The 27,705-nt window shown below is 38.0% G+C and overlaps 1 protein-coding gene across 29 annotated transcripts in view; it reads left to right on the forward strand.

Annotated features, from left to right (window-relative positions):
• Positions 1–3,846: 3,846 nt before the first annotated feature.
• The window catches only part of LOC120478693 (NACHT, LRR and PYD domains-containing protein 3), a 31,469-nt gene continuing 7,610 nt past the window's right edge, over positions 3,847–27,705 (forward strand). Inside the window, exons 1-14 of one of the 29 annotated variants that reach the window (XM_089121434.1) lie at positions 3,847–4,121; positions 5,803–5,859; positions 6,061–6,168; positions 6,421–6,534; positions 7,042–7,155; positions 7,424–7,513; positions 8,121–9,923; positions 12,341–12,511; positions 13,167–13,337; positions 13,884–14,054; positions 15,163–15,333; positions 22,858–23,028; positions 23,699–23,869; positions 24,538–24,708. In XM_089121434.1, coding sequence (XP_088977560.1) covers positions 5,810–5,859; positions 6,061–6,168; positions 6,421–6,534; positions 7,042–7,155; positions 7,424–7,513; positions 8,121–9,923; positions 12,341–12,511; positions 13,167–13,337; positions 13,884–14,054; positions 15,163–15,333; positions 22,858–23,028; positions 23,699–23,869; positions 24,538–24,708 — 3,476 coding nt within the window. In that variant the 5' untranslated portion in view covers positions 3,847–4,121; positions 5,803–5,809. Of the gene's footprint in view, positions 4,122–5,802; positions 5,860–6,060; positions 6,169–6,420; positions 6,535–7,041; positions 7,156–7,423; positions 7,514–8,120; positions 9,924–12,340; positions 12,512–13,166; positions 13,338–13,883; positions 14,055–15,162; positions 15,338–22,857; positions 23,029–23,698; positions 23,870–24,537; positions 24,709–27,705 lie in introns of those variants that run through there. The other 28 variants (XM_089121436.1, XM_089121441.1, XM_089121440.1 and 25 more) reach the window with 28 other exon arrangements.

Genomic DNA, 27,705 nt, shown 5'->3' on the forward strand with positions numbered 1-27,705 from the left:
TCGGTGGTCTTGTGGGTCTGAAGGAAAGCAGAGTATTTCTAGCAGCGGTCCTTTGCACAGTAATTCGGTGAATGTTGCACGAACTTCCTTGGATAAGGAGGATGTAATGGCCGTGTTTGACTCACAAATGGCATGGGAAGACGGTGCAAGACTTCGTGCTTTGTCTGTTTTGGATCATCTTCCTCAGATGGTTCCTGACTTGGAGATGCAGCCTACATATTCCGAACGTGACCTGCGTGAAAAGCAACTCTCTGATAGTGTGCTGTCAAGGGTTATTCATTATGTGGAAAGACATCGCAGACCAAGCAGGCGTGAAAGAGCAAAGGAATCAGTTTGGGTCCTTAGATACATTAAGCATTGGGAGAAATTTGTTTTGAGAAATGGTATTCTCTACAGGATCTCTCGTGATCGTTTGTCTAAGGGTAAGCGTTTCCAGTATGTTGTTCCTGAAGCACTTCAGTTGGAGGTGTTGAGGGGAATTCACGATCATGCGGGTCATCAGGGGCAGTCCAGAAGTTTGGGACTGGCAAGACGCCGTTTCTTTTGGTTGAGCATTGACAGAGATGTTAGGGAGTATGTACGATGCTGTCAGAGGTGTGTTGTCAGTAAAACCACTGAGCCTGAGGGTCGAGCGCCCCTAGAGAATATTGTGACCAATAGACCATTGCAGTTGGTATGCATCGATTTTTGGTCTGCTGAGGATCAAAACAACAAGTCAGTTGATGTCTTAGTGATCACCGATCACTTTACCAGGTTGGTGCAAGCGTTTCAATGCAAAGATCAGTCTGCTAGACAAGTGGCACGTGTCTTGTGGGACAAATACTTTTGTGTGTTTGGGTTTCCTGAACGCATACACAGTGATCAGGGGGCAAGTTTTGAGGGCCAGTTGATTGGTGAGCTTCTTCGGGTGTCTGGGGTACAGAAATCGCATACAACTCCCTACCATCCTATGGGGAATGGTAGTGTGGAGCGATTTAATAGAACCCTGGGGAGCATGATTCGTGCATTGGCTCCTGATGCAAAGCGTAATTGGCCAAGACAACTTCAATCTTTGACTTTCTTGTACAACTGTACTGTTCATGAGACGACGGGCTATGCTCCATTTTATCTCATGTTCGGTAGAGTTCCTCGCCTTCCTGTTGACATAATCTTCCGCTCTGTATTGGAGGATCACACTGTGACTTGCTATGACAAGTATGTGGCTTCTCTTTTGAAAGATTTGGAGGAGGCTTTGTCATTAGCTCAAGCGCATGCTTCAAAGGAACAGAGTAGACATGCAGTGCTCTACAACAGGAGAGTCAAAGGTCAGGGCATTGATGTTGGTGATCGTGTTCTTCTAGCGAACAAGGCTGCGAGAGGCAAGCGAAAACTAGCTGACAGATGGATGTCTGCCGTCTTTGTCGTGGTGGATAGAAATGTAGACACTCACATTTTCAAGATAAGAGATACAAGCACTGGTCAGGAAAAGGTTGTGCATCGCAATCTTTTGCTACCTGTGAACTTTTTGCCATTAGACAAAGCGGAGTGTGCAGTATCCGACACAGTTTCATCTTCGTCTGTGCCTGATTCATGTGATGAAAACAACGTTGCAAACTCTGTGACAAGAATGGGTGTTGACAGTTTGAACTCGGGGCAGAGTGTCAGAGATGCTGGGTTGGCAAAGACGCACGAGGATTCGAAGTCTGTTAAACCTGATGATGGTCTGTCTCTTGATGCTAATGTCTCAACTTCTACAATTGACAGTTGTGCCAGAACGTCTGACTGGGTTTCTGGGTTGCCTGATAAATGTTCACAGCTGGGATCAGTTGTGTCTTTGAGCAATGTTTCAGTGAGTGCACGAAACGAACAGTCTGACTTTTCGAGTGTTACTGGGTATTTGGATTCAGAGGTTGAATCTGTGAGTCTTGTACATCCTGTGATTTCAAATCCTTCAGCAGATGTTTCCAAAGTTGATGATGAAGATGTGTCACGTTCTGACACCGGGACCTTTATTGTGGCCAGGTCTCGTTTTGGACGTCTCCTTAAGCCTGTGAATAGACTGTTGTACACTATGACTAGACAAGATGTTGTGTCAATGCCTAGTTGCAGAATTCAGACAGTTTGAATGTTTATTTGTTTTAGTACTGAGTTGTTCAATATGTTTGTAAACAAATATCGTTTAAGATGAACAAATAAGACACAAGGTACAACATTTTTATTTATTTTTTTTTTTTCCAATGTTTTAATGTTTTTTTTTTCTTTCCATGGTATACCTTGACATGGAGTTTTGTGAGATGTATATGGGCATCTTACTGCCAGATGTTGGTCTGAGAGTGTTGCGCTACTCTCTTTCCACTTCATCTTCTTTTCAGATAACCTAGAGTTTGGCATACCAGTAGGTATCTCTGTGTGTGTACGCCAATGTGAATGTATTGAAGTGTGTTTTATTTTTGTGCTACCGCTGCTTAAATTCAGTAGAATTCAGTGGGGGTGAATGTAACAGAGTTAGATTTGTATTTAGTTTTATTGTGAATCCTCCTGAATTCAACAGCAGTTATTCATTTCATGTTAAAATAGTGCCCTCATGTGGTTTGTTTGGGAGCTGCAGACAAAAATGCGTGGTTTGACGGTAAATAGAGTAACTCAACAGTTGCTATGGGGAACGCGAGCTGTTGGTGCGTATGGTCATGCTCTGTCTCATTTTGGCAATATTTGTGCGATTATGACGCAAAATGACTAGCGATTTCAAATATTTTGTTTGTGATTTGGTTTAGCCAATGTTTAAATCATTTAATTCAAGTAGTAAATTTGATTAGTTATGGCCTTTTGTGAACTTCCGTCCGATAGTGCTCTCGTTAGCAAGGCCACGAGGTTGCTAATTTTATCTTATATTTTATTTAGATACATGTTATGTCTGCAGCAAAACACCACTGAGAGGATGTTTTATTTCACTTTTCAGGTATGTTTTTATGTATATTTTTGTGTTTATTATTGCTTTTGTTTTTATTATTGCATCATGTTTCATACGAAATGTGGTCATGTGTTATGTTCTATTATTGGTTATACTGTTAGTGTAACTCAACAGTTGCTATGGGGAACGCGAGCTGTTGATACATGTTATGTCTGCAGCAAAACACCACTGAGAGGATGTTTTATTTCACTTTTCAGTAAATACCAATCAACAAAAACGATGTGTCCTTGCAATTTATTGAGAAATTGAGCCCGCTGACTGCTGTTCATCTGAGTGCATGAGGAACGAATGAGCGAAATTGGTTAAATCACAACGCAGAATACGAGCGAGAGACCAGATCCAGTCATGACAGCGACAAGATCCGTTACACTACAAAAGCTATTTTAGGTCTATAACAGTTTGGATAGTGTTTAATATGAGAGCTGTTCAAAATTATTTAAGAAATAAGAGATAAGTATTGTGTTACTAAATAAGTATCTCTCAGACCCTTTTACTTTTAAAAACTCCATTTTGTGACAAATATTGTTTAACAAGCCATAACTAAAAGTGTGCCATGCATATAATTTAAGGCAATAGCCTAACCAATGCGCTAATGGTTACTTCCTCTCTTTAAAGTTAGATTAAACTAGCAAAATAACTGGATTCTATTAACTGTGTTTTTCAAATGAACGGTATGTGATTTTATTGTTGGGTTGTTGTTGTTTTATTTTGTTTTTGTTTTGTTTTGTTTGCGGGGGGGGGGGGGGGGATTGGGGGGCGCTCGAAGGGGGTCTCGCCCTGGGTGTAATTCCGAGTAGAACCGCCACTGCTTCCCACAGTCTAAAAAATGTGCTTTGCCAGTGCAATGCAACCTGACGTGACGTCATCATCGCTCGTCACAAATCACACAAATAAAAAGTGAAAGTAATGTTCAGAGTTGATCCGCCGTTTGAACGGTCGCAGTCAGTTCTTTACAACACGGAGTATCAAAGTGTTTAATGAGAAAATTTAAAATTTGCGTGCAGCTAACTTACTTGAAGGAAAAGGAATATTTGTGAATCTAATTACATGTTGATCAAGGTGAGTGTTCAGGTCTCGAGACGCTTTACAAGTAGTCTCACCCTCAGACGTCACGCCAACGGAACGTTGGCTAAAGCCGTCAGTCTGAAGGCCTGTATACGCGAGACTACAGGTGACTTCCTTCACATTTTCCATAAGCATTATTTCTTTGATATGAATTTGATACTTTTCAATTTTAGCATGTTAATGTTGTTTCGCTGGTGTTGCAGTGTCGTGTTGCCTGATGATATTGTGCTTTATTGTGCCTGCTTTTGTGTATACGAGTATTGTGTAGCCTATTTGTTTGAACGCCGCTTCTCATGGTCCTGTTTCTATTAAACCACATTTAAATGACAGGGGATGACAAGAAGATGATTTTGTTACGTTAAAACTGAGAACTTTATTTAAAAACAATATGCTAGCCTCCCCCTAAAGTGTTTTTGATGAAAAAGGCCTCCTGTTTACGAAGGCCTCCAAACTTTTAAAATAAACCTTGTCTGACGTTTTGACTGCTTCTTCAGGATCAGTCAGTGTATCTGTCAGCTTGCTTCCTTAAGATCACCCCCCCTCCCCCCCAATACAATATTAAGTGAACTGCCTTGTAGAAATCAACAGTTTCACAGGTAATGATAATGAACAAGTTGTTTATTTTTTGAATGTTTATTATGCCCCATGTCCAGACAGAAAAAGTGCAAACGCATAACAATAAATAATAATAGGGAATACAATACAGTTCTTTAATCAATTCCCAGCTGACTACATATCTTTAACATTCACTGTAGTCAAATTGACGGTTGGATAATGGATATTAACAGTCTGTATTGATTATACAGAAAGAGAGAGAGAAGGTTCTCAAAGAGAGGATGGGACAACATTCTTGACGTGAACACCAAGTATGAGAAGAAAGATGATTTTAACATTTTAACTAGTATGAAACACGGTAATCCAGCACCTCAGAAGCAAACATACAGTTACATTCCTATTGAGATTTTAATGGCAAATGTGTGTGAAACATGGTGTGTATGTGTGAGTGAGCGAGTGACAGAGACAGCCAATAAAGCTTATTGAATTGAGATAGCAGGTGTGTGTGTGTGTGTGTGTGTGTGGTTCAAAGTGTTGAAGAGAAAGATGGGTGAGTGTGAGGTGAGTGTGGGTAACTGTCTGGTTAAACCCCGTGAAGGTCAGTGAAGACTGAAGATGGTGTAATGACGTAGGTCTAGTTGATTGGTCGCACCTCAGAGGCGCCCCCGCGCCATTGGATGTGCAGTTGCCACAGCTCAGCCTATGAGCGAACCAGATGCTCAGTGTTTTGGCTGTGTAGCTGCAATTGCGTTTTACATATAAGCTTCAGTAAATCGAGGAAAAGGAGTTTCCCTGCACATTCACTAAAAAAAGTTCAAAAGGCCGTCGTCAGTTTTGGAAGTCACTCAAAATGCTCTTTCACGCTGGCTTCAGTCGACTTCAGTGAGGCGCGGTGGTTTATGGGAGGAGTAGTTCCTTTGCTTGGAAATTAAAATATGTACACAGTCTTGTACCCTTGACTTTTTTTGGGATTTTCTCTTCGTTTTTTCACTCGAAATGATTTTTGTCAAACTTAAAACTTTTTTTTTACTTGGTAGGAGGGCCGGCGCCTCAGCACCCATAATAGACCAGCCGCTTCTGCAACTATTGTGTATTTGATTGAACGCTGCTTCTCATGATCCTGTTTCTCTGAATCTCAGGATCTATTCAGCTGAATTATTCTGAATTATTGATTGTTTATCATTTCCATACATAATCAGTGTTTGAGATCAGATTCTGTTTCAACTCTTCAGATTCATCATGGATGACACTCAAACATCCAGAGATGAAAATTTTTCACCAGGATGCAGGTACTTTGAATAAATAAATTAAACCACATTTAAATGACAGAAGATGACAAGAAGATGATAGGCTAAATTAGGGTAAATCTGCTAATTTTATTTAAAAACAATTAGATCAGCCTCCACATAAAGTTCTGTTTAATGAAAAAAATGTTTAGACCTTTTATTAAATGATTATCATCATAAAGGATTAAATCTGCTCTGTTATAGTTCAGTTGATCAGAAGAGATCAGAGCCCAGCTGTGTGTCTATGAGGAGTGACGGGTCTATGAATCCACCAATGCATTTTAAGAGTGGACATACACAGACTGATCTCAGGTATATTATTTATTGAAAAAAAAAAATGATTATATAGCTTCTTATATTATCAGAACAATATAAATAGTATTTGTTTTTTGTTGGATATTTTAACATATATAGTGTTCCTCGCACAGAGAGACACCTCTGTGAAAGCACTGGTCAATTTATTTTTAAATAACTAAATAATGATGATTAATTGATTGTTTTAATAATTTTGATAATAAACCAATATGTATTTGAATTATTAACATGAACCTCTCTCTGTTATAGTTCAGTTGATCAGAAGAGATCAGAGCCAGAGCCCAGCTGTGTGTCTATGAGGAGTGACGGGTCTATGAATCCACCAATGCAATTTAAGAGTGGAGACACACAGACTGATCTCAGGTATTCTCTTTCTAGAAAAAAAAATGATTATATAGCTTTTTATATTATCAGAATAATATAGTATTTATTTTTAGATATTTTAACATATATAGTGTTCCTCACACCGAGTGACACATCTATGAAAGCACTCAGTTTATTAAACAAAGTTTAATTTATATATTTATACTGCCCTACAAAGCAAAAAGGCAATGCATTTTTGGTCAAAAATTAGTTATTATTTTCATGACATTCAAGGCATCCTTTGTTATGTGACAAAACATCTTATCTCAAATGTGTGTCGTTTTGAGAATTGGTAAGTCGTTTATACAGTAACTGCAAAAAGCCCTAGTGAAAGTCATTTTGCTGCACTCTGCCTAGTTACTGCCCTTTTTGCTTTGCAGGGCACTATACATAATAACTAAATAATGATCATTAATTGATTGTTTTTATAATTTGATGATAATAAACAAATATGTAGTTTGTTAAATATGATATTTTAAATTATTAGCATTAATCTCTCTGTTATAGTTCAGTTGATCAGAAGAGATCAGAGCCAGAGCCCAGCTGTGTGTCTATGAGGAGTGACGGGTCTATGAATCCACCAATGCATTTTAAGAGTGGAGATACACAGACTGATCTCAGGTATTCTCTTTCTAGAAAAAAAGTGATTATATAGGTTTTTATGTTATTAGAACAATATAAATAGTATTTATTTTTTTCTTGGATATTTTAACATATATAGTGTTCCTCACACCGAGAGACACATCTGTGAAAGCACTGTTCAATTTTATAATTTTTAAATAACTAAATGATGATCATTAATTGATTGTTTTAATAATTTGATAATAAAGTAATATGTAGGTTATTAAATATGGTATTTTAAATTATTAACATGAACCTCTCTGTTCAGATCAGAGCCAGAGCCCAGCTGTGCGTCTGGTGACTGGTCTATGGATCCACCAATGCAATTTAAGAGTGGAGATACACAGACTGATCTCAGGTATACTCTTGATAATAAAAAATATGATAATAGTATGGCATTTTTAGACATTATTAGAATGTGATCAGTATTTTATAAGCAAATTTCTTGTTGTAGATTGTTTATAGGCATTTTTATTTTTATCTGATATTTGAACGGGTATGTTGCTCACACAGGGAGACACATGTGAAAGCACTAAGTTCAATTTACAATTTTTGTAACAGAATAAAATTAAATTGTCTAACAGTGCTATTCAAAAATAATTGTTTTAGTGATTAATTCTTATTATAAAGCTACAAATGTTATTCCATTATATTAGTTATAAAATGAATAAATAATAGGTCTGCAATGTAATTTAATCTCAAAGGATATAGAGGTAAGTTGTGCAGAAAGCCCTTATATGGAGATGGTTTGGGCATCTTTTGTGCAAATGACTAAACTTGTGCTTGTGCCACTCATTTATAATGCTCACAATTCATTAACATTAGAATGAGATCAAGAACAAATTCATGAGCGTATGCATGTGTTGTGAATTAGGCTAAGATTTTTCATGAGAAGTTCTCCTGTATGTAGAAAAAAGAAATAATCAATGTTTATGTAATAATAATGACACATTTACATTTTACAGACATGAAGTCCTCTACACATTTAGATCAAATCTGATGAAGAAGTTTGAGTGTCTGTATGAAGGAACAGCAAATCAAGGAAACCCAACACTCCTGAATGAGATCTACACGGAGCTCTACATCACAGAGACTGAGAGTGGAGACATCAGTAATGAACATGAGGTGAGACAGATTGAGACACAATCCAGGAGAGCAGCAACAGAGGACACACCGATCAAATGCAATGACATCTTTAGACCTTTACCTGGACAAGACAAACCCATCAGAACTGTGCTGACAAAGGGAGTCGCTGGAATTGGAAAAACAGTCTCTGTGCAGAAGTTCATCCTAGACTGGGCTGAAGAGAAAGACAATCAGGACGTCCAGCTCATATTTCCACTTCCTTTCAGAGAGATCAATCTGATGAAGGACAAAACACTCAGTCTTTCAGAGCTTCTTCATGTCTTCTTCCCTGAAACTAAAGAAATAGAAATATCCAGTGACAAATATAAAGTGTTGTTCATCTTTGATGGTCTGGACGAGTGTCGTCTGTCTCTGGATTTTCAGAGCGATGTGAGGTTGTGTGATGTAAGTGAATCAGCCTCAGTGGACGCTCTGTTGACGAACCTCATTGTGGGGAATCTGCTTCCCTCTGCTCTCATCTGGATCACCTCCAGACCAGCAGCAGCCGATCTCGTCCCGTCTGAGTGTGTCCATCGAGTGACAGAGGTACGAGGCTTCAATGATCCACAGAAGGAGGAATACTTCAGGAAGAGAATCAGTGATCAGAGTCTGGCCAATACAATCATCAGACACCTGAAGTCCTCAAGGAGCCTCTACATCATGTGCCACATCCCAGTGTTCTGCTGGATCTCAGCCGCTGTTCTGGAGAAGATGATGAGCGAAGCAGAGAGACGAGAGATTCCCAAGACTCTCACTCAGATGTACACACACTTCCTGATCCTTCAGACCAACATCAAACATGGGAAGGACTATGAGAAGAAGGTGACAGATGAAGACCTGATCCTCAAACTGGGGAAACTGGCTTTTCAGCAGCTTGTGAAAGGCAATGTGATCTTCTATGAGGAAGACCTGAGAGAGTGTGGCATTGATGTGACAGAAGCATCAGTGTACTCAGGATTGTGCACTCAGATCTTCAGAGAGGAGTTTGGCTGGTATCAGGGGAAAGTCTTCTGCTTTGTTCATCTGAGTGTTCAGGAACATCTAGCGGCTCTATATGCGCATCTCTCCTTCACAAACAACAACACAAATGTGTTTGACTCAATCACTAAACAGAGTTTGCGGTCTAAAGTTAAGGACTGGTTTCAACTAATGTCTATACATGTTTCATTATCTGCTCTGCATCAGAGAGCTGTGAAAGAGGCTCTACGGAGTAAAAATGGACATCTGGACCTTTTCCTGCGGTTCCTTCTGGGTCTGTCAGTGGAGTCTCATCAGATTCTCTGTCAAAGACTAATGAAACAGACACACAGATCTGACAGCAATGTGGAAACAGTTAAGTACATCAAGAAGAAGATCAAGACCATTAACTCTCCAGAGAAATCCATCAATCTGTTCCACTGTCTGAATGAACTGGGTGATCATTCACTAGTGGAGGAAATACAACAGTATCTGAAATCTGGAAGAATAAAGGAAACCGAACTCTCTTCATCTCAGTGGTCAGCTGTAGTCTTTGTGTTGTTGACCTCAGAGAAGAAGCTGGACAAGTTTGATATTAATGATTTTGTTGGAAGAGAAAATAAAACAGAAAAACTAAAGGTTATTCAGAAGCTGCTTCCTGTGATTAAAGAATTCAGATCAGTTCAGTAAGTATCAATCAGAACAATCAGTTTCACTGTTAAAGGTACAATATGTAAGAATTCACTTACAATATCCTAAAAGTCTCCAAAGATTTTTTTATTTCAGAGAATTTTTTAAAAAAAGTTGCCATCCCGGAAGAAAATGTCGCCTGTCAATGACGCAATATCCGCGCTAGCCTCGGTTTCTGCTCGTTCTGCCATGGCATGACGTAACCATGGTGACGGACGTGGAGAACTGCGTTGTGCGTAAAGTTTAGCAGCACACAGTTCTTGTTTCTTTCAAGCATAGACCATTGCAAGTAGACTTTGGGACAAACAAAGAGAACTAAAATGAGGATCAATATCAGCGTGGCGTTTTTGAGATGTCGAGAGCTCCACGTCCACCACTAACTTAGACTTGACAGAGCTTAACGAGTCATGACTTGACAGCTTAATTAGACAGTTGAGCAAATGTACATAAAACAAATCAATGTTATATAAGATCATATACATATACACATACACACACACACACACACACACACACACACACACACATATATATATATATATATATATATATACAGTATATGTGTATGTATATATATATCGTCGCTGTCCGATGAAAACCGCGAATGTCCATGTTGCCGATTTTGAGATTTTTTGACGGATAGAATGTCCGGGTTCGTTTCCGTATACAGCATGCTTCCCATTATCTAAATGACCAATGAAAAGCTGTGAAATCATGTCATCTGATTTCCACGTATACATTTGCGTATCTCCCCGCCCTGTGGAGGCATCTCGCCGGTCCCGTGAAGTTTCTCGCCGGTCTCGTCTCTGAGACCCCTACACCTGGTATTAAAATGCGATCTGTATGCAGATAAGTTATCCGGATAATAAAAAAAGGCATGTTAATGCAAGGTGTAAATACGTTGTGATCGGATCTGCCTGACCATCTGGAGGTAGTCTGGCTCGCATTGTGTCCGGATCTTTACTAGGTGTAAACGCAATTGTTGAAATCGCATATGTATATTTTACTCCTCCCAAAAATGCTAAAAAAAATAAACGAGTGAGAGCGTGTTATAGCTGAGCGTCTATTCATCAAGCCAACGTGCAAAAATCGCAAAGTGAAAGTAAGTCACAGACGCTTAATCATCTTCACAATCACACGATCATCTTCAAGTAAAGAAACAAAATGAACTTACCAGGGCTATTGCCTCTCTCTCTTATTGATGTCTTTGATTTTGAAATTAGCTGATGATTAATAAAATTCAGCTCATCTCTGTAATAAAATGCAGCTCATATCCGACAAAATTATGGTTGGATTGTGTAAATAAAGCATCAGTCTAGCATCACCATGTCGGTGTATTGATTGATTTCATAGTTTGCAAGAGACATTTAACTGAGCCGCGTATTTGATAAACTGAGTGTAGCCTATTTATCTGTCAATATAAAACGCGATTTGGTCATTCTAATTAATGATCGGAAGAACGCGTATCGATCACCATTACTGTACAATATGCACGTATGTCCATTTAAACTCAATTTTGGGTCAAATGTGGATTATATCATGACACTGGCAAGAATATGGTTACATTTAAAGATGTTGTACCAAGCATGACAACGCTACGTTCAGCTGCTTTTAAAATTACGTGTTTTTTTTCACTTCCTGAAAAGTAACCGTTTTGGACATACGTGAGTTTCATCGGGCAGCGACGATATATATAATATATGGTTAGTATGTTATTCTAATGTTGATCTACTGTAGCTTACTGCTAATTTCGCATTGCAAGCAAACTAACACGTAGAATAACTTTCACCACACATTTAAATGCCCTTTTATTTTGATAGTGTAACGTTAGAAAAAATCGTACATATTGTGCCTTTAAAACATTAGGAAAATAAAAGTTCATAAGTCTTCAGTGCTGCAGATGTTGTCTAGAGTTCTGTGGTCCGTATTTTATATTGTTTCATAATTTGTGCCGTTTTGCAGCGTGTAATTGTCCTTTTGTCCTTTCAGCAGCAAGAAAAACAAAACTTTTATTCATTGAATTATATATAGCCTAGAAAGAGCACTTTCTTTGCAATAACTAAAAGCTGTCACTCATCTCAGTTCACAATCTCACAAAGTTTCATTATAAAAAATAAAGATGTCTACACTGCATAAAGGAAAAAAAAATGTTAATGAAAGGATTTGCGAACATTCAGAAATCAGCACTAAATAAAAGCTCCAGCGTTTTAAACTGAGTGGATTCTGACTAAATGAAACACCTCTGATTGGCCATTGAGTTCATTTCTCACTGTTGAAAAAACATGTTGTAAATAAAAACATTTTACCATGAACCGCGGATAATAGTTTGATATTGTTAAAAAAAATTGGAATTAACATTTTTTTGAAAGCTATTTGATAGTGTTTAAATTATGCTATTTTCGTCTCTCTACAGGTTGAAGGATTGTGGCGTCACAGATGAAGGTTTTGCTGCTCTGACTTCAGCTCTGATATCAAACCCTGAACACCTGAGAGAACTGGATCTGTCTGGGAATAAAATAGGAGAATCAGTGAATCTGCTGTGTGATGTACTACAGAATCCTCACTGTAAACTGGAGAGACTGGGGTAAGATCATATTTGACTCTCACACATGAATCACAATGTAAAGTATATTTGAAGTGTTCAGCCTCTTTCTGCTGCTGTGAGTTCAGCTGATTGAGCTGTAAATGATTGAACACTCGAGCTGATCCTCAATAACATGAAACTGCAGGACTGAGAGTCACACTGAAATACACACTTTCACACACAATCAACATTTCAGTCTCTTGACTTAAACAGACTCGAGCTCAACACAGTCACAACTGAGAAATGAAGAACATCCCGGATTCATTCTTACTGTTAATAATGTTTAACTTTTTTGCATCGACACTTTCTGAAGTATTGTTTTTAAATTTTTAAAATAAAATCTCACACACACACTAATTGATACTCCATACATATTACATAGTACAGATCACAGTAAAACTAATCTATGTTGTGAAAAGAGTCATTTATTAAAGCAGATTTTGCACTAGACTGACTTTTAATATAGTGAAATAGATTATTTTCCTGATTGAATGATACTTTAGATGTTTTGTGACATTTTATATCTCAATCTAATGATCCATCAAACATATTAATTTGTGCTTCAAGTTTGAACTTTCTCTTTAATAATGGATTCACTGCTAAACTGAAATGATCTGAACTGAGAGAGTGAAGAGTGTGTCGTTGTTCTCTACAGGTTGAAGGATTGTGGCGTCACAGATGAAGGTTTTGCTGCTCTGACTTCAGCTCTGAGATCAAACCCTGAACACCTGAGAGAACTGAGTCTGTCTGAGAATAAAATAGGAGAATCAGTGAATCTGCTGTCTGATGTACTACAGAATCCTCACTGTAAACTGGAGAGACTGGGGTAAGATCATATTTGACTCTCACACATGAATCACAATGTAAAGTATATTTGAAGTGTTCAGCCTCTTTCTGCTGCTGTGAGTTCAGCTGATTGAGCTGTAAATGATTGAACACACGAGCTGATCCTCAATAACATGAAACTGCAGGACAAGAGACACTTCTCTTGCCGGATTGATGCCGCGATAGATATCAGTTTCATTGAACTTTTTTAATCATTTCATCATGCACCAGTAAAATAATATTTAATTTAGTGATTCCTCTGCGTACCACAGTTTGAGAATCTGTGAAATAGAGTCATTTATTAAAGCAGATTTAGCACTAGACTGACTTTTATTATAGTGCAAATAAGAGATTTTTTTCCTGATTGAATGATACTTTAGATGTTTTATGTTAATATTTTTTGTGTTATTATATATCTCAATCTAATGATCCATCAATCAAATTAATTTGTGCTTTAAGTTTGAATTTTCTCTTTAATAATGGATTCACTGCTAAACTGATCTGATCTGAACTGAGAGAGTGAAGTGTGTGTCGTTGTTCTCTACAGGTTGAGGGATTGTGACGTCACAGATGAAGGTTTTGCTGCTCTGACTTCAGCTCTGAGATCAAACCCTGAACACCTGAGAGAACTGAATCTGTCTGAGAATAAAATAGGAGAATCAGTGAATCTGCTGTCTGATGTACTACAGAATCCTCACTGTAAACTGGAGGGACTGGGGTAAGATCATATTTGACTCTCACACATGAATCACAATGTAAAGTATATTTGAAGTGTTCAGCCTCTTTCTGCTGCTGTGAGTTCAGCTGATTGAGCTGTAAATGATTGAACACACGAGCTGATCCTCAATAACATGAAACTGTAGGACTGAGAGTCACACTGAAATACACACTTTCACACACAATCAAATGTAAAATGAACATTTTCTGTACTCGCATGCGCACACTTTAAAAAACAATGCTTTAAATCTCTTGACAAACTAAAAGACGTAAATGACATTCATATGACATCTAAATAAAAGATACAGATTGTAGTGAATAGCTTGCTTATTTAGCTGAAGATAAGGATTTATTGAGTCCACATGCCATGAAAACTAGAAACTATTCTTCTAACCACAGGTCGAGAGCTGTCGTTCCAACCACACAACTTTATGATTGTCCGTTAAAACAATGGTTTCGGGAAACACTGACTTGTTGAACTACGTTGATAACGACAGAACATGCAACCATTTTACATTACATTTATATTTCTGCATTTGGCAGAAGCTTTTATACTAAATGACTTGCATTGCATTTCAAGGTACACATTTACATTCTTATCAGTTCTTGCTTTCCCTGGGAATCGAACCCATGACCTTGACATTGCAAGCGGCAACGCTTGACTGTTTGAGCGACAGGAAACCATACTTGGCCAACAATGCTTTTGGGAAACACAACAATGATCTGCACTTCTCTTGCCAGACTGAAGCCATGATAGATATCAGTTTCATTGAACTTTTAATCATTTCATCATCCACCAGTAAAATAATATTTAATTTCAGTGATTCCTCTGCGTACCACAGTTTGAGAATCAGTGAAAGAGTCATTTATTATAGCAGATTTTGCACTAGACTGACTTTTAATATAGTGCAAATAAGATATTATTTTTCCTGATTGAATGATACTTTAGATGTTGTATGATCATGTTTTGTAACATTTTATATCACAATCTAATGATCCATCAAAAACATTAATTTGTGCTTTAAGTCTGAACTTTCTCTTTAATAATGGATTCACTGCTAAACTGATCTGAACTGAGAGAGTGAAGAGTGTGTCGTTGTTCTCTACAGGTTGAAGGATTGTGGCGTCACAGATGAAGGTTTTGCTGCTCTGGCTTCAGCTCTGAGATCAAACCCTAAACACCTGAGACTACTGAATCTGTCTGGGAATAAAATCGGAGAATCAGTGAATCTGCTGTCTGATGTACTACAGAATCCTCACTGTAAACTGGAGAAACTGTGGTAAGATCATATTTGACTCTCACACATGAATCACAATGTAAAGTATATTTGAAGTGTTCAGCCTCTTTCTGCTGCTGTGAGTTCAGCTGATTGAGCTGTAAATGATTGAACACACGAGCTGATCCTCAATAACATGAAACTGCAGGACTGAGAGTCACACTGAAATACACACTTTCACACACAATCAACATTTCAGTCTCTTGACTTAAACAGACTCGAGCTCAACACAGTCACAACTGAGAAATGAAGAACATCCCGGATTCATTCTTACTGTTAATAATGTAAAAAGGGCCACGAAATCGACCCAAATCGCGGAATTCGATTCGTGGTGAAGGTTTCAAGCGCGTTCCGTCTTTTCCAAGCAAAGTGTATTTTAATTAAATGCAATACATTTAATCTTATGTATTAACTCGTTTCATCTGACTCCATAAAATGAAAAGGGTTTATCAATAATATCTGTGCATCATTTAGTAGTTAATGCTTGACTATTCCTTTTAACTCTAATGAAAATAAAGTCAAAGTCTGTTAGAATAGCCAAATATAACAATTTATTATGTCAGGTAAATGCATTATTACAATTCCACAAGATAATCAGAGCAAACCATCAATTGTTTTAGGACAAAGGAACTTTACCCAACATACTACATGAGCTGAGCCTTGAAGACACAACATCACGGGCTGATCTGAATACAGAAAGCAGCCATGAACTCTTGTGCATTTTCCTTAAATAGAGCCAAACCTTACCTGATCTAATCACCAAATTTACCTGATCCAATCACCAAACTACAATGGACTGAAACCCCCACCATGTTTACTGGGGGAAGGAGAGTTTGCATTCAGATTAACTCAAAGACACACCCTTTTGTGTGCAAGATATTTCTATATTCTTAAAAACCTTATTACCTTTTCTTTAACTTCTTTGGAAATGAGACATTATTACCAGTCACCCTGAGACCAACAAAATGATTCTAAACAATCCTTAAAGATTATCAGATTCACATTAAAACCATATTCTTGTGTGAGCTTTCAGTATCATTGACTGAGGCCCCGTCCACACTACTACGTTTTCGTTTAAAAACGGAGACCTTTTGCTACGTTTGCACCTCCCGTCCACACTAAAACGGGAAAAACGAAGACCTAAAACGGAGAAGTTTAGAAACGCTGCAGCTGCGTTTTGAATCTCCGGAGGGCGTTTTAGTGTGGACGAGACAAAACGAAGGAGTTTACAAACGATGACGCAGAGGCTCACGCTCGGCTCTATGATTGGGTGTTATCAGTCATGACGTGTCCTTCCCTGATTCGCCAAACACTGTTTACACCGGCGCGCGCATGCCCAGTGTTGGTGAATGGTCACGTGATCTGCGTTTTCAGTCGTTTTAATGTGGACGGAGATCAATTCTAATACGCAGACAAAACGCTGGTGTGGACGGAGATCGTTTTCGTTTTAATTCTCCGTTTTTAAACGAAAAGGCAGTAGTGTGGACGGGGCCTGAGAGAGGGAAAGAGAGCAGATAAGATGTTCAGAGGGTGTAGGGGGTAGGGTGTCAAATGTTCATTTGCAAGCAATGCCATTTGTCTTTAGAGGCCACTGGTCAGATATTTTCTCTTTAACCAGTTTTTCCAGTCTTACAGATTCCCTCCTTGACCCCAATGGGTCAGATTCAGACACTTAAGGGGTCACAGAGTAAGACGTTTGGTGTAATCCTTGGTGTAATTCAACAATTGTCTCTTGGCAATGTTGGCATCTGTAGAAGCTCAGAGGGCATTGTTCACCTGCAGAACACCTGTTCTCATCAGGCAATTGTAGCATGAGTCCAGCAGGTGGATGAGGCGTTCAGGCTTTCTTCTGGTGATGTGAGCAAAGTTCATAGAGTCAATCTGGACTTTCAGTTGGCGTGTCGTTCCTTCATGAAGACACTCACGTTTTCCTGGCACCTTCCCCATAACGATAATCTGTCCCTTCTTGACCAATCCTGTCACCTCCAGTGGTACGGTTGTCTAGACAGACCTCAGTGGGTGAATGGGCTCTCTGTGAGGCATCTGAAAAGCATCTTAAATGTCCACTTCACAATTGAAACACATATGAACTTGAACTCATGAAGAAATGCATAAGAACGCAACAAAACAAAATCATGTCATGTTCAATGTAAAATACCATGTTCCTTTCAGCAAGTGTGCTCATATTTTTCTCAGGGTATTGAATGGTAAGGATGTCTCATATTAAATATCCAATTCTTAAATATATTATTTGGTCTGAATTCTAAAAAGGAAATGCAGCAAGAGGTCAGTGTACTCAAAACAATCACATAGTTTCTCTGACAAGAAGTCATGTAATAAAAACAATCAACAAATGAATATGTATATAATAATCAGTGTTTGTTAAGGAATCTTCCAATGCAAGCCACTTTTGCAAATCTAGGAAGTGACTTGGGACATTCTTAAATGTATTCAAGAATGGAGATTTTTCATTCCTTACAACATAGAGTGTGTGTTTGTGTGAGGGTGTGAGTGCGTCTCTGTGTGAAAGTGTGTTTTTTCGTCTGAGTGTGAGTTTGAGCATTTTTTGTGAGAGAAAGAGAGAAGAGAGTGTGTGTGTGTGTGTGTGTGTGTGTTTTCCAGTGTTTTTTCATGAGTTGGCAGAGTGTGGTGAATAGTGTGTGCTATGTCATGGGATCAGCTTCCCATCCTTATGTGTGTGAAGCTATCCGGATCTGTGAGTGTGAAGATGCACAATAGATCTTTAGTGAAGTGACACTATTGGACTCTACATCATCTTCATCTTCTTATGATGTGTAGTGTTTAGTCGGGATAGATTTGATCTATTCCGTGTGATGATGCTGTGAGTGTGTTGTGATGGAGGAGTGTGTTCAGTCAGTGTTCATGTCTAGGAGATGGGTGGAATTCTACTGTATAACAATTGTGTTGCAAATTTTAGTTCCAGTTCTAAACTGGGAGGCCATGCTAATGTAGTGATGTGTTGTTGTGGGATGTAAAGGCCTCTTGAATCGTCTTTTCACCCATCTCCCGAATCTCAGGTTACGTTCTAACAATCGTGAAGGCCGGCCGTCCCGGCCTCCGTCCTTCGAGGAATTGTAGAAGTTAACCTGACAGAAACAAATGCAGAGAGAACCACAGTTAATTTTGATATTTTCAAGAGTTTCAAATTCAGACATGTGGACACATTCGTTTGCTTGCTCCATTATCATGTCCATTGCAATTTTAATTCCAGCTGTCACATGAAACCGAGTTTCATTGACCAGGTCTGAATTATTGCTGTTGTTGCTTCAGTGTGCGACACCTAAAATAACACTGCTCTTGCAGTCCACCTTCACAGTCTGCTGTGTCCCAGCATTAGAGATCCCAGTCTTCGGGTTTTAAACTTCAAGTTGCTTTCATTACAGCCAGATCTGTGGGCATGAATTATTTCATGGTGTCATTCACACATTTGGTTAGTGGTGGTCTCTCGTTACCTCTGATGTTTAGTTCACACCCTCCTTGTAAATTTTCTTCTTTGGTCAGTTGGCAATTACCTGTGCCACACCACACTTCAGTGAGTGTTTTCCGCCCTTTTGGCACTGGGTATTGGTCAACGAAATCGAATTGTAAGGATTAATTTCACACTTGTCCAATTAATGCCTGCTTGGCGATTACAATATAATGTATATTCGAATTTAAGAATATAAATGAAATTATTATTTCCAGTCTCTGGGAAAAAAATGTTACAGATTTGTTAAATTTAGATGTAAACTATTAAGCTATTTGCTATTGAGCTGCTACCCGACTAGCAAATGTCGCTAATAGCTGAAGGCCTTGAGTGACCAAAGTTGTTAGCTCTGTGAGGGCTTTAGATGCATTTGAGCTTTGGTTCCTGGCAGGGCGCTGGCTTGTGTCATCAGATTGTGGTTGTCTGCGTTTTTTGAAATAGGGTGGAGGTCTGCCTCTGCCCAACGACCAGCACTTTTCCTCTGTATGACCTGTTTTGTGACAGGAATTACAGAATCTGCTCAGTTTGCCACCGTGTGGCTTTCTGAATTCTCCTGCAAATGGAGGATTTTCATGACATTCTAACACAGCTACCTCACCATGTATTTGTTTTCGTGACTCAATTCTTGTTGCCCAGCTAACAATACCTTCGAATGTATTTTTTGCTGGAGAAGCACCATACATGAGCGATTGCTGTACTTGCGGCCCTGCATTTGTAAGTAGTAAGTCAAGGAGAGTTACATTGTTGTGGTTAACGCCCTCAATTCCAGAATACTCCTCAAACAGTTCAAACATTTTCTCTGCGTATGTCTCAAACGATTCTTCAGTACTCTGTTTCCGATTGAGAATCAGTTCCCATCCAACAGGACTACAACCACGTAGATCGCGCAGACATTGTTTTAATCTATTTAAGATTTCACTCTCAGGCTCGTTTTGATGCATTGACTGCACAATGGTGCCTGTCATCAAAGCCGGTGGTATCTTATAGTTCAGGACATCTGGAATTGAGCTGATAACAATTTGCCAAATATCTTTTGGTTCAAGCTGAAATGCATGTTTTAGGCTAACAATGCGTCTCCACCATGGTTCGAATGGCCCTTTCAAAGGGAATGGTCCGATCTCTGCTTTAAACGAGCTACATTCAGTTACCGTTAGAGGACGCCGAATGGTTGACTCTGTGCCGTTTGGGTGGCGTATCACCTTAAAGGCTGAAACAGACACTTCGTTCAAAACTTTATCGCATGCTTCATCTGTCTGAAAAGGTACAGGGTTATTAGAGCAGGCTGACTCGTTTAAGAAGCGCACATTTTTAGTCCCATCGCTGTTGAGCGTTTTGGGAGAAATGGACTTTTGAACAATTAGTTTAGCCTTAAGATCTGCAATAGTGTGTTTGTGATTTTTACACTTTTCAGTCAGGGCTAACTGCTCAGTTAGTAGTTGATCTAACTGTGTTTGAAGATCTTGGATCTTTGCCTCAGACATTTTTGCCTCTGCATTTTTAGAATGCACTTCTTCACATTTAATATCCATAAGCGAGGATAGAAATGTTGTTGACTTATCTAGCCGTTTATAACTTATGAAGTTTAAGGCCTCAATTATTTTATCATGTTTTGATTTCTTCTGCTTGCTACCCACTGTTTCCCACCAAGTGAGAATTTCACTGTCAATAGCGTCCATGTTAAGACCTTTTTTACTTAGCTTATGCAGTGTAGGCTCGACCTTTTCGGCCCATAGTGTAAACAGGACAGAATCTTTATACATTTTCCGATTTATATTTGGGGAAATTTCTTTCCCTGAAGCTTTGAATATAAATAGGTTTTTGTTTTAGGATTAATGATTTGCCCGTTCACAGTTTCTGCTCAAAATTTTCAAGAATTAATGAGCATTGTGAATCATATTATAACCACATTCAGCATAGACGCACACACGTGTTTAATTCAGTTCACAGGATACATATGGCCTTGAATACAACATCAACAGCCTTTACCTAAGTGTTCCAAAACACTTACAGTAAAGCAATCCTGTGTTTAAAGAATAAACTTACATTAGCCTATGTGCACATAGAGTAGCACAAACAACTATACAGTGTGTTCTATGAGTGCGTTACATTGTGAAGCACAACTCCAAATTTGAAAATACAAACTATTGTATTATTGCTTTTTAATCCCATCTGTTTTACAGCGGAAGCTTTCCAATGCAATATTAAGTTTGCTTTATCATAAACAATGCATCGATCTGCCTCATTTATAAAATCACGTGTTTTCCGATCGTTTACAAACTTAGATTTGTATTTCTGTTGTTCGTCGATTCTCTTCACGTTAACGTTAGCTGGTTTGTTTCCACAAAGCCACTACAACAATGATGATAGACATGCAAGTTTGTTTTATAGCTCCTCGAGTAACGTTAAGGCTACCAGAAAATCATTTGGAAGATGTTATTCCAATTTTAGGTTTCATTTCTTTTTGCCTAATCAAACAAGGATATCTTTAAAAACAAGGGTTTTACACTTTTATCTGCGCGCTGCGGCCGTTATCATGTCCTCACGTTTTAGTTTCGGACTAAACAAAGGTCTTTCCGACCCGCAACCACGGCAAACAACATTTTCTCAACACTTTTCAAAAGGGTAGAAAAATGTGACTTACCACAGCGGCAGAAGAAAGGAAGATGTTCAAACCTCTTGTTGATTTTAAGATTCCCGTACTTTGTTGGAAAGGACTTTGCTCGCTAAATCCATCTGTTGCGATCACGTCGGGGTCACCACTGTAAAAAGGGCCACGAAATCGACCCAAATCGCGGAATTCGATTCGTGGTGAAGGTTTCAAGCGCGTTCTGTCTTTTCCAAGCAAAGTGTATTTTAATTAAATGCAATACATTTAATCTTATGTATTAACTCGTTTCATCTGACTCCATAAAATGAAAAGGGTTTATCAATGATATCTGTGCATCATTTAGTAGTTAATGCTTGACTATTCCTTTTAACTCTAATGAAAATAAAGTCAAAGTCTGTTAGAATAGCCAAATATAACAATTTATTATGTCAGGTAAATGCATTATTACAATTCCACAAGATAATCAGAGCAAACCATCAATTGTTTTAGGACAAAGGAACTTTACCCAACATACTACATGAGCTGAGCCTTGAAGACACAACATCACGGGCTGATCTGAATACAGAAAGCAGCCATGAACTCTTGTGCATTTTCCTTAAATAGAGCCAAACCTTACCTGATCTAATCACCAAATTTACCTGATCCAATCACCAAACTACAATGGACTGAAACCCCCACCATGTTTACTGGGGGAAGGAGAGTTTGCATTCAGATTAACTCAAAGACACACCCTTTTGTGTGCAAGATATTTCTATATTCTTAAAAACCTTATTACCTTTTCTTTAACTTCTTTGGAAATGAGACATTATTACCAGTCACCCTGAGACCAACAAAATGATTCTAAACAATCCTTAAAGATTATCAGATTCACATTAAAACCATATTCTTGTGTGAGCTTTCAGTATCATTGACTGAGAGAGGGAAAGAGAGCAAATAAGATGTTCAGAGGGTGTAGGGGGTAGGGTGTCAAATGTTCATTTGCAAGCAATGCCATTTGTCTTTAGAGGCCACTGGTCAGATATTTTCTCTTTAACCAGTTTTTCCAGTCTTACAATAATGTTTAACTTTTTTGCATCGACACTTTCTGAAGTATTGTTTTTAAATTTTTAAAATAAAATCTCACACACACACTAATTGATACTCCATACATATTACATAGTACAGATCACAGTAAAACTAATCTATGTTGTGAAAAGAGTCATTTATTAAAGCAGATTTTGCACTAGACTGACTTTTAATATAGTGAAATAGATTATTTTCCTGATTGAATGATACTTTAGATGTTTTGTGACATTTTATATCTCAATCTAATGATCCATCAAACATATTAATTTGTGCTTCAAGTTTAAACTTTCTCTTTAATAATGGATTCACTGCTAAACTGAAATGATCTGAACTGAGAGAGTGAAGAGTGTGTCGTTGTTCTCTACAGGTTGAAGGATTGTGGCGTCACAGATGAAGGTTTTGCTGCTCTGACTTCAGCTCTGAGATCAAACCCTGAACACCTGAGACTACTGAATCTGTCTGAGAATAAAATAGGAGAATCAGTGAATCTGCTGTCTGATGTACTACAGAATCCTCACTGTAAACTGGAGTGTCTGGGGTAAGATCATATTTGACTCTCACACATGAATCACAATGTAAAGTATATTTGAAGTGTTCAGCCTCTTTCTGCTGCTGTGAGTTCAGCTGATTGAGCTGTAAATGATTGAACACACGAGCTGATCCTCAATAATATGAAACTGCAGGACTGAGAGTCACACTGAAATACTTTCACACACAATCAACATTTCAGTCTCTTGACTTAAACAGACTCTAGCTCAACACAGTCAGAACTGAGAAATGAAGAACATCCCGGATTCATTCTTACTGTTAATAATGTTTAACTTTTTTGCATCGACACTTTCTGAAGTATTGTTTTAAAAATTTTAAAATGAAATCTCACACACACACACACTAATTGATACTCCATACATATTACATATTACAGATCTCAGTAAAACTAATCTATGTATTGAAAAGAGTCATTTATTAAAGCAGATTTTGCATGAGACTGGCTTTTATTATAGTGCAAATAGATTATTTTTCCTGATTGAATGATACTTAAGATGTTTTATGATCATGTTATGTGACATTTTATATCTCAATCTAATGATCCATCAAACATATTAATTTGTACTTTAAGTTTGAACTTTCTCTTTAATAATGGATTCACTGCTAAACTGATCTGATCTGAACTGAGAGAGTGAAGAGTGTGTCGTTGTTCTCTACAGGTTGAGTAACTGTGGCGTCACAGATGAAGGTTTTGCTTTTCTGACTTCAGCTCTGATATCAAATCCTGAACACCTGAGAGAACTGAGTCTGTCTTGGAATAAAATCGGAGAATCAGTGAATCTGCTGTCTGATGTACTACAGAATCCTCACTGTAAACTGGAGAGACTGGGGTAAGATCATATTTGACTCTCACACATGAATCACAATGTAAAGTATATTTGAAGTGTTCAGCCTCTTTCTGCTGCTGTGAGTTCAGCTGATTGAGCTGTAAATGATTGAACACACGAGCTGATCCTCAATAACATGAAACTGCAGGACTGAGAGTCACACTGAAATACACACTTTCACACACAATCAACATTTCAGTCTCTTGAATTAAACAGACTCGAGTTCAACACAGTCAGAACTGAGAAATGAAGAACATCCAGGATTCATTCTTACTGTTAATAATGTTTAACTTTTTGCATTGACACTTTCTAAAGTATTGTTTTTACATTTTTTAAATGAAATCTCACACACACACTAATTGATACTCCATACATATTACATAGTACAGATCACAGTAAAACTAATCTATGTAGTGAAAAGAGTCATTTATTAAAGCAGATTTTGCATGAGACTGGCTTTTATTATAGTGCAAATAGATTATTTTTCCTGATTGAATGATACTTAAGATGTTTTATGATCATGTTTTGTGATATTTTATATCTCAATCTAATGACCATCAAGCATATTCATTTGTGCTTTAAGTTTGAATTTTCTCTTTAATAATGGATTCACTGCTAAACTGATCTGATCTGAACTGAGAGAGTGAAGAGTGTGTCTTTGTTCTCTACAGGTTGAAGGATTGTGGTGTCACAGATGAAGGTTTTGCTTTTCTGACTTCAGCTCTGATATCAAACCCTGAACACCTGAGAGAACTGAATCTGTCTGAGAATGAAATAGGAGAATCAGTGAATCTGCTGTCTGATGTACTACAGAATCCTCACTGTAAACTGGAGAAACTCTGGTAAGATCATATTTGACTCTCACACATGAATCACAATGTAAAGTATATTTGAAGTGTTCAGCCTCTTTCTGCTGCTGTGAGTTCAGCTGATTGAGCTGTAAATGGTGATGGGTGCGGTGATGGCGCAGTGGATAAGACACATGCCTTTGGTGTGAGAGATCCGGGTTCGAATCCAATGTGTCCCTGAGCAAGACACTTAACCCCTAGTTGCTCCAGAGGCGTGCGACCTCTGACATATATAGCAATTGTGAGTCGCTTTGGATAAAAGTGTCAGCTAAATGAAAAAATGAAAATGTAAATGATTAAACACATGAGCCGGTCCTTATGATGGTCTTTTATGGTCCTAAAAGTCTAAAACTAAAAGTCTAAATTTGAATCTAAAAGTCTAAATTTGAAACTAAAAGTCTGTCAAAAATGAATTTGGTATAAGGATTGGGCCATTTGGTCATTTAGCCATTTAGGATTTAGGATTGGGCATTTAGGATCGGGAATTTGAAGCGCCCTCTGCTGTCCATAAGGTGCCTCTGCGTACCAGCCATTTCAAACCGAGCCTCCAGTATTTGGGCCATGGCTCCTTATTTGCATACACTCCTCAATCCCTAAATGCCCAAGCCTAAATGGTTAAATGACCAAATACCCAATCCTAAATAAAAATGCCCAATCCTAAATACCAAATCATTTTCGACTTAGAGTTTTAGTTTTCGACTTTTAGTTTCAAATTTAGACTTTTACTTTTCGTTTAAGACTTTTAGTTTTCAATCTGACCCAATAATCCCTCCATAGGTCCTCAATAACATGAAACTGCAGGACTGAGAGTCACACTGAAATACACACTTTCACACACGATCAACATTTCAGTCTCTTGACTTACACAGATTCGAGCTTAAAGAGTAACTAAACACTTAACCAACTTTTTTTAGTTAATGATCTGTAAGAATGGATCTTAATTAATACCAGTCATTGATTCGAGTAACTTTTTGACATTTGTTTATAAAGTGCTCTATTTCTACAATATATGGTGTAAAACGTCTTAGTGCTGCCCTCTTCAGGTTGAACGGTGGCTACTGCAGTTGAATTTTCCTATTGGATGTTCTGCACTTGGTGACGTACGCAGGTTTCAGCTCACCACGCGAGCTACGCCCTTGGCAGTATAAAAACCATCTTGTGTCGTCAAAACCACTGTAGGGAGTCAGGAATTGGAATTGTGAGTATTGAAAACGATCAGGATAGAGTGTTTTAGCATCTATTTCGTCCCCTCTATCTCCGTTGGGGTCAGCCCACTTTTTCAGCTTTTTCAAATATTGCCAGTGGGTGGAGTCAGGCTCTAACCAGGGCTTTAGTTACCCTTTAACACAGTCAGACCAGAGAAATGAAGAACATCCTGGATTCATTCTTACTGTTAAGTTCATCTTTCTACATTGACACTTTCTAAAATGTTTTTAAACACACACAGACACACACACAAATTGATACTCCACACAGATCTTAGTAACATAGTAAAACTAACCTACAGTAGGTGGACAACCAGAATGTCGTTACTTGCCGCGGTAAATCTACCGCGGCAAAAATAAACCAGCAGTATTTCAAAGTCGGTGGAGAAATGACCACCAGGTGGCGCAAAGGGACATTAAGCGAAAGCAAAACGTATGTAGCCTACATTTTAAATGGAATATAGCTTTAACTAGAATATAAACTTTTAGGCTATAGGAGAACATTTTATTAATCAAAAGTTAAAATAGGCCTATCTCGCAGTCAGCGAAAATAATTAAAGTGCTGCCCAATGACGCTATTGAGGAATGCAAAGACTGAAGAGCGCTTCTCTCGCGTGCGCACCGCGCACACTGACTGCTGAACAACCGAACATCTGGGCTTTTGTCAGTGAGAAAAGTCGTGGTCGAGTGGTAGAACTTTGGTACACTTATTTTGATGACACTGTTTCAAATCCCGCGTAAACATAAAATTACCTTGCATTTCTATTTTACATTTAAGGAACAAATCTCTTCCAATAGATTGACTGAATTTACATCTTCAAAAGCAGTTATGTAAAAAAAAAAAAAAAATTCCATGTAGATTTAAAAAAAAAAAAAAAAAAAAAAAAAAAAAAACATAACCAAGCTAAGCAAGTTGCGAATTGCCGGTGGGTATTTCCCCCTCTAAGACAATATCAAATATGTGTATATATACATATAGCCTACATATACATATATATATATTAAATATGCAACACGCACGTTTAAACAACAAATAGCCTAATAAAATCTGAACCAGCGCTTCTGCGCCTGCATTGAGACATAACATGCAGCGCGCGTTTCAGTTTCAGTGGCCTTAATATTCTTCGACAAACGCGGCGGTGCTCACTTGAATTTATTTTTCTCATCACAGCTATAATAAAATCATATTTTAAAACTGTAAGAGGTCTCCTTTTTCATGTAGCCTAAAGTAGCCCAGGCCTACATTCACAATAGGCATAACAACAAACCTTTTTCTTTCTCATGAGAGCGAACATATGGCTGAATGGTAGAACATAGGCCTACGGTTCTACCATTCCAAACACATGGGTTCGAAGCTTGATCAAACTTACAGTAGTTGTATTTTATTTTTAGGCTATTAATGCAGAAAGATTTGTTCTAAAACTCCATTTAGTTTTTTTTTTTTTTTGCTTATATTTATAAAATGAAATAACCATGCATTTCTATTTTACACTAAGGAACAAATCTCTTCCAACAGATTGACTGAATATACATCTTCAAAAGCAGTTATGCAAAAAATATAGAAAATAAAACTTAATGGGGTTCCATCATGTAGAATTAAAAAAATATCCCCCCTCCACAGTAATCAATGCTATAATTAGCCTAGACCAATATATAGCATATATATATATTTATTTTTAAATATGCAACACGCATGTTTAAACAACAAATAATAAAATCAGAACCAGCGCTTCTGCTCCTGTATTGAGAGATGTCAGTTTCAGTTTCAGTGGCCCTAATACATTGA

The sequence above is a fragment of the Pimephales promelas genome, chromosome 16 (genome assembly GCF_988280905.1).
Source record: "Pimephales promelas chromosome 16, fPimPro1.hap1.1, whole genome shotgun sequence".
Taxonomy (NCBI): Eukaryota; Metazoa; Chordata; class Actinopteri; order Cypriniformes; family Leuciscidae; genus Pimephales; species Pimephales promelas.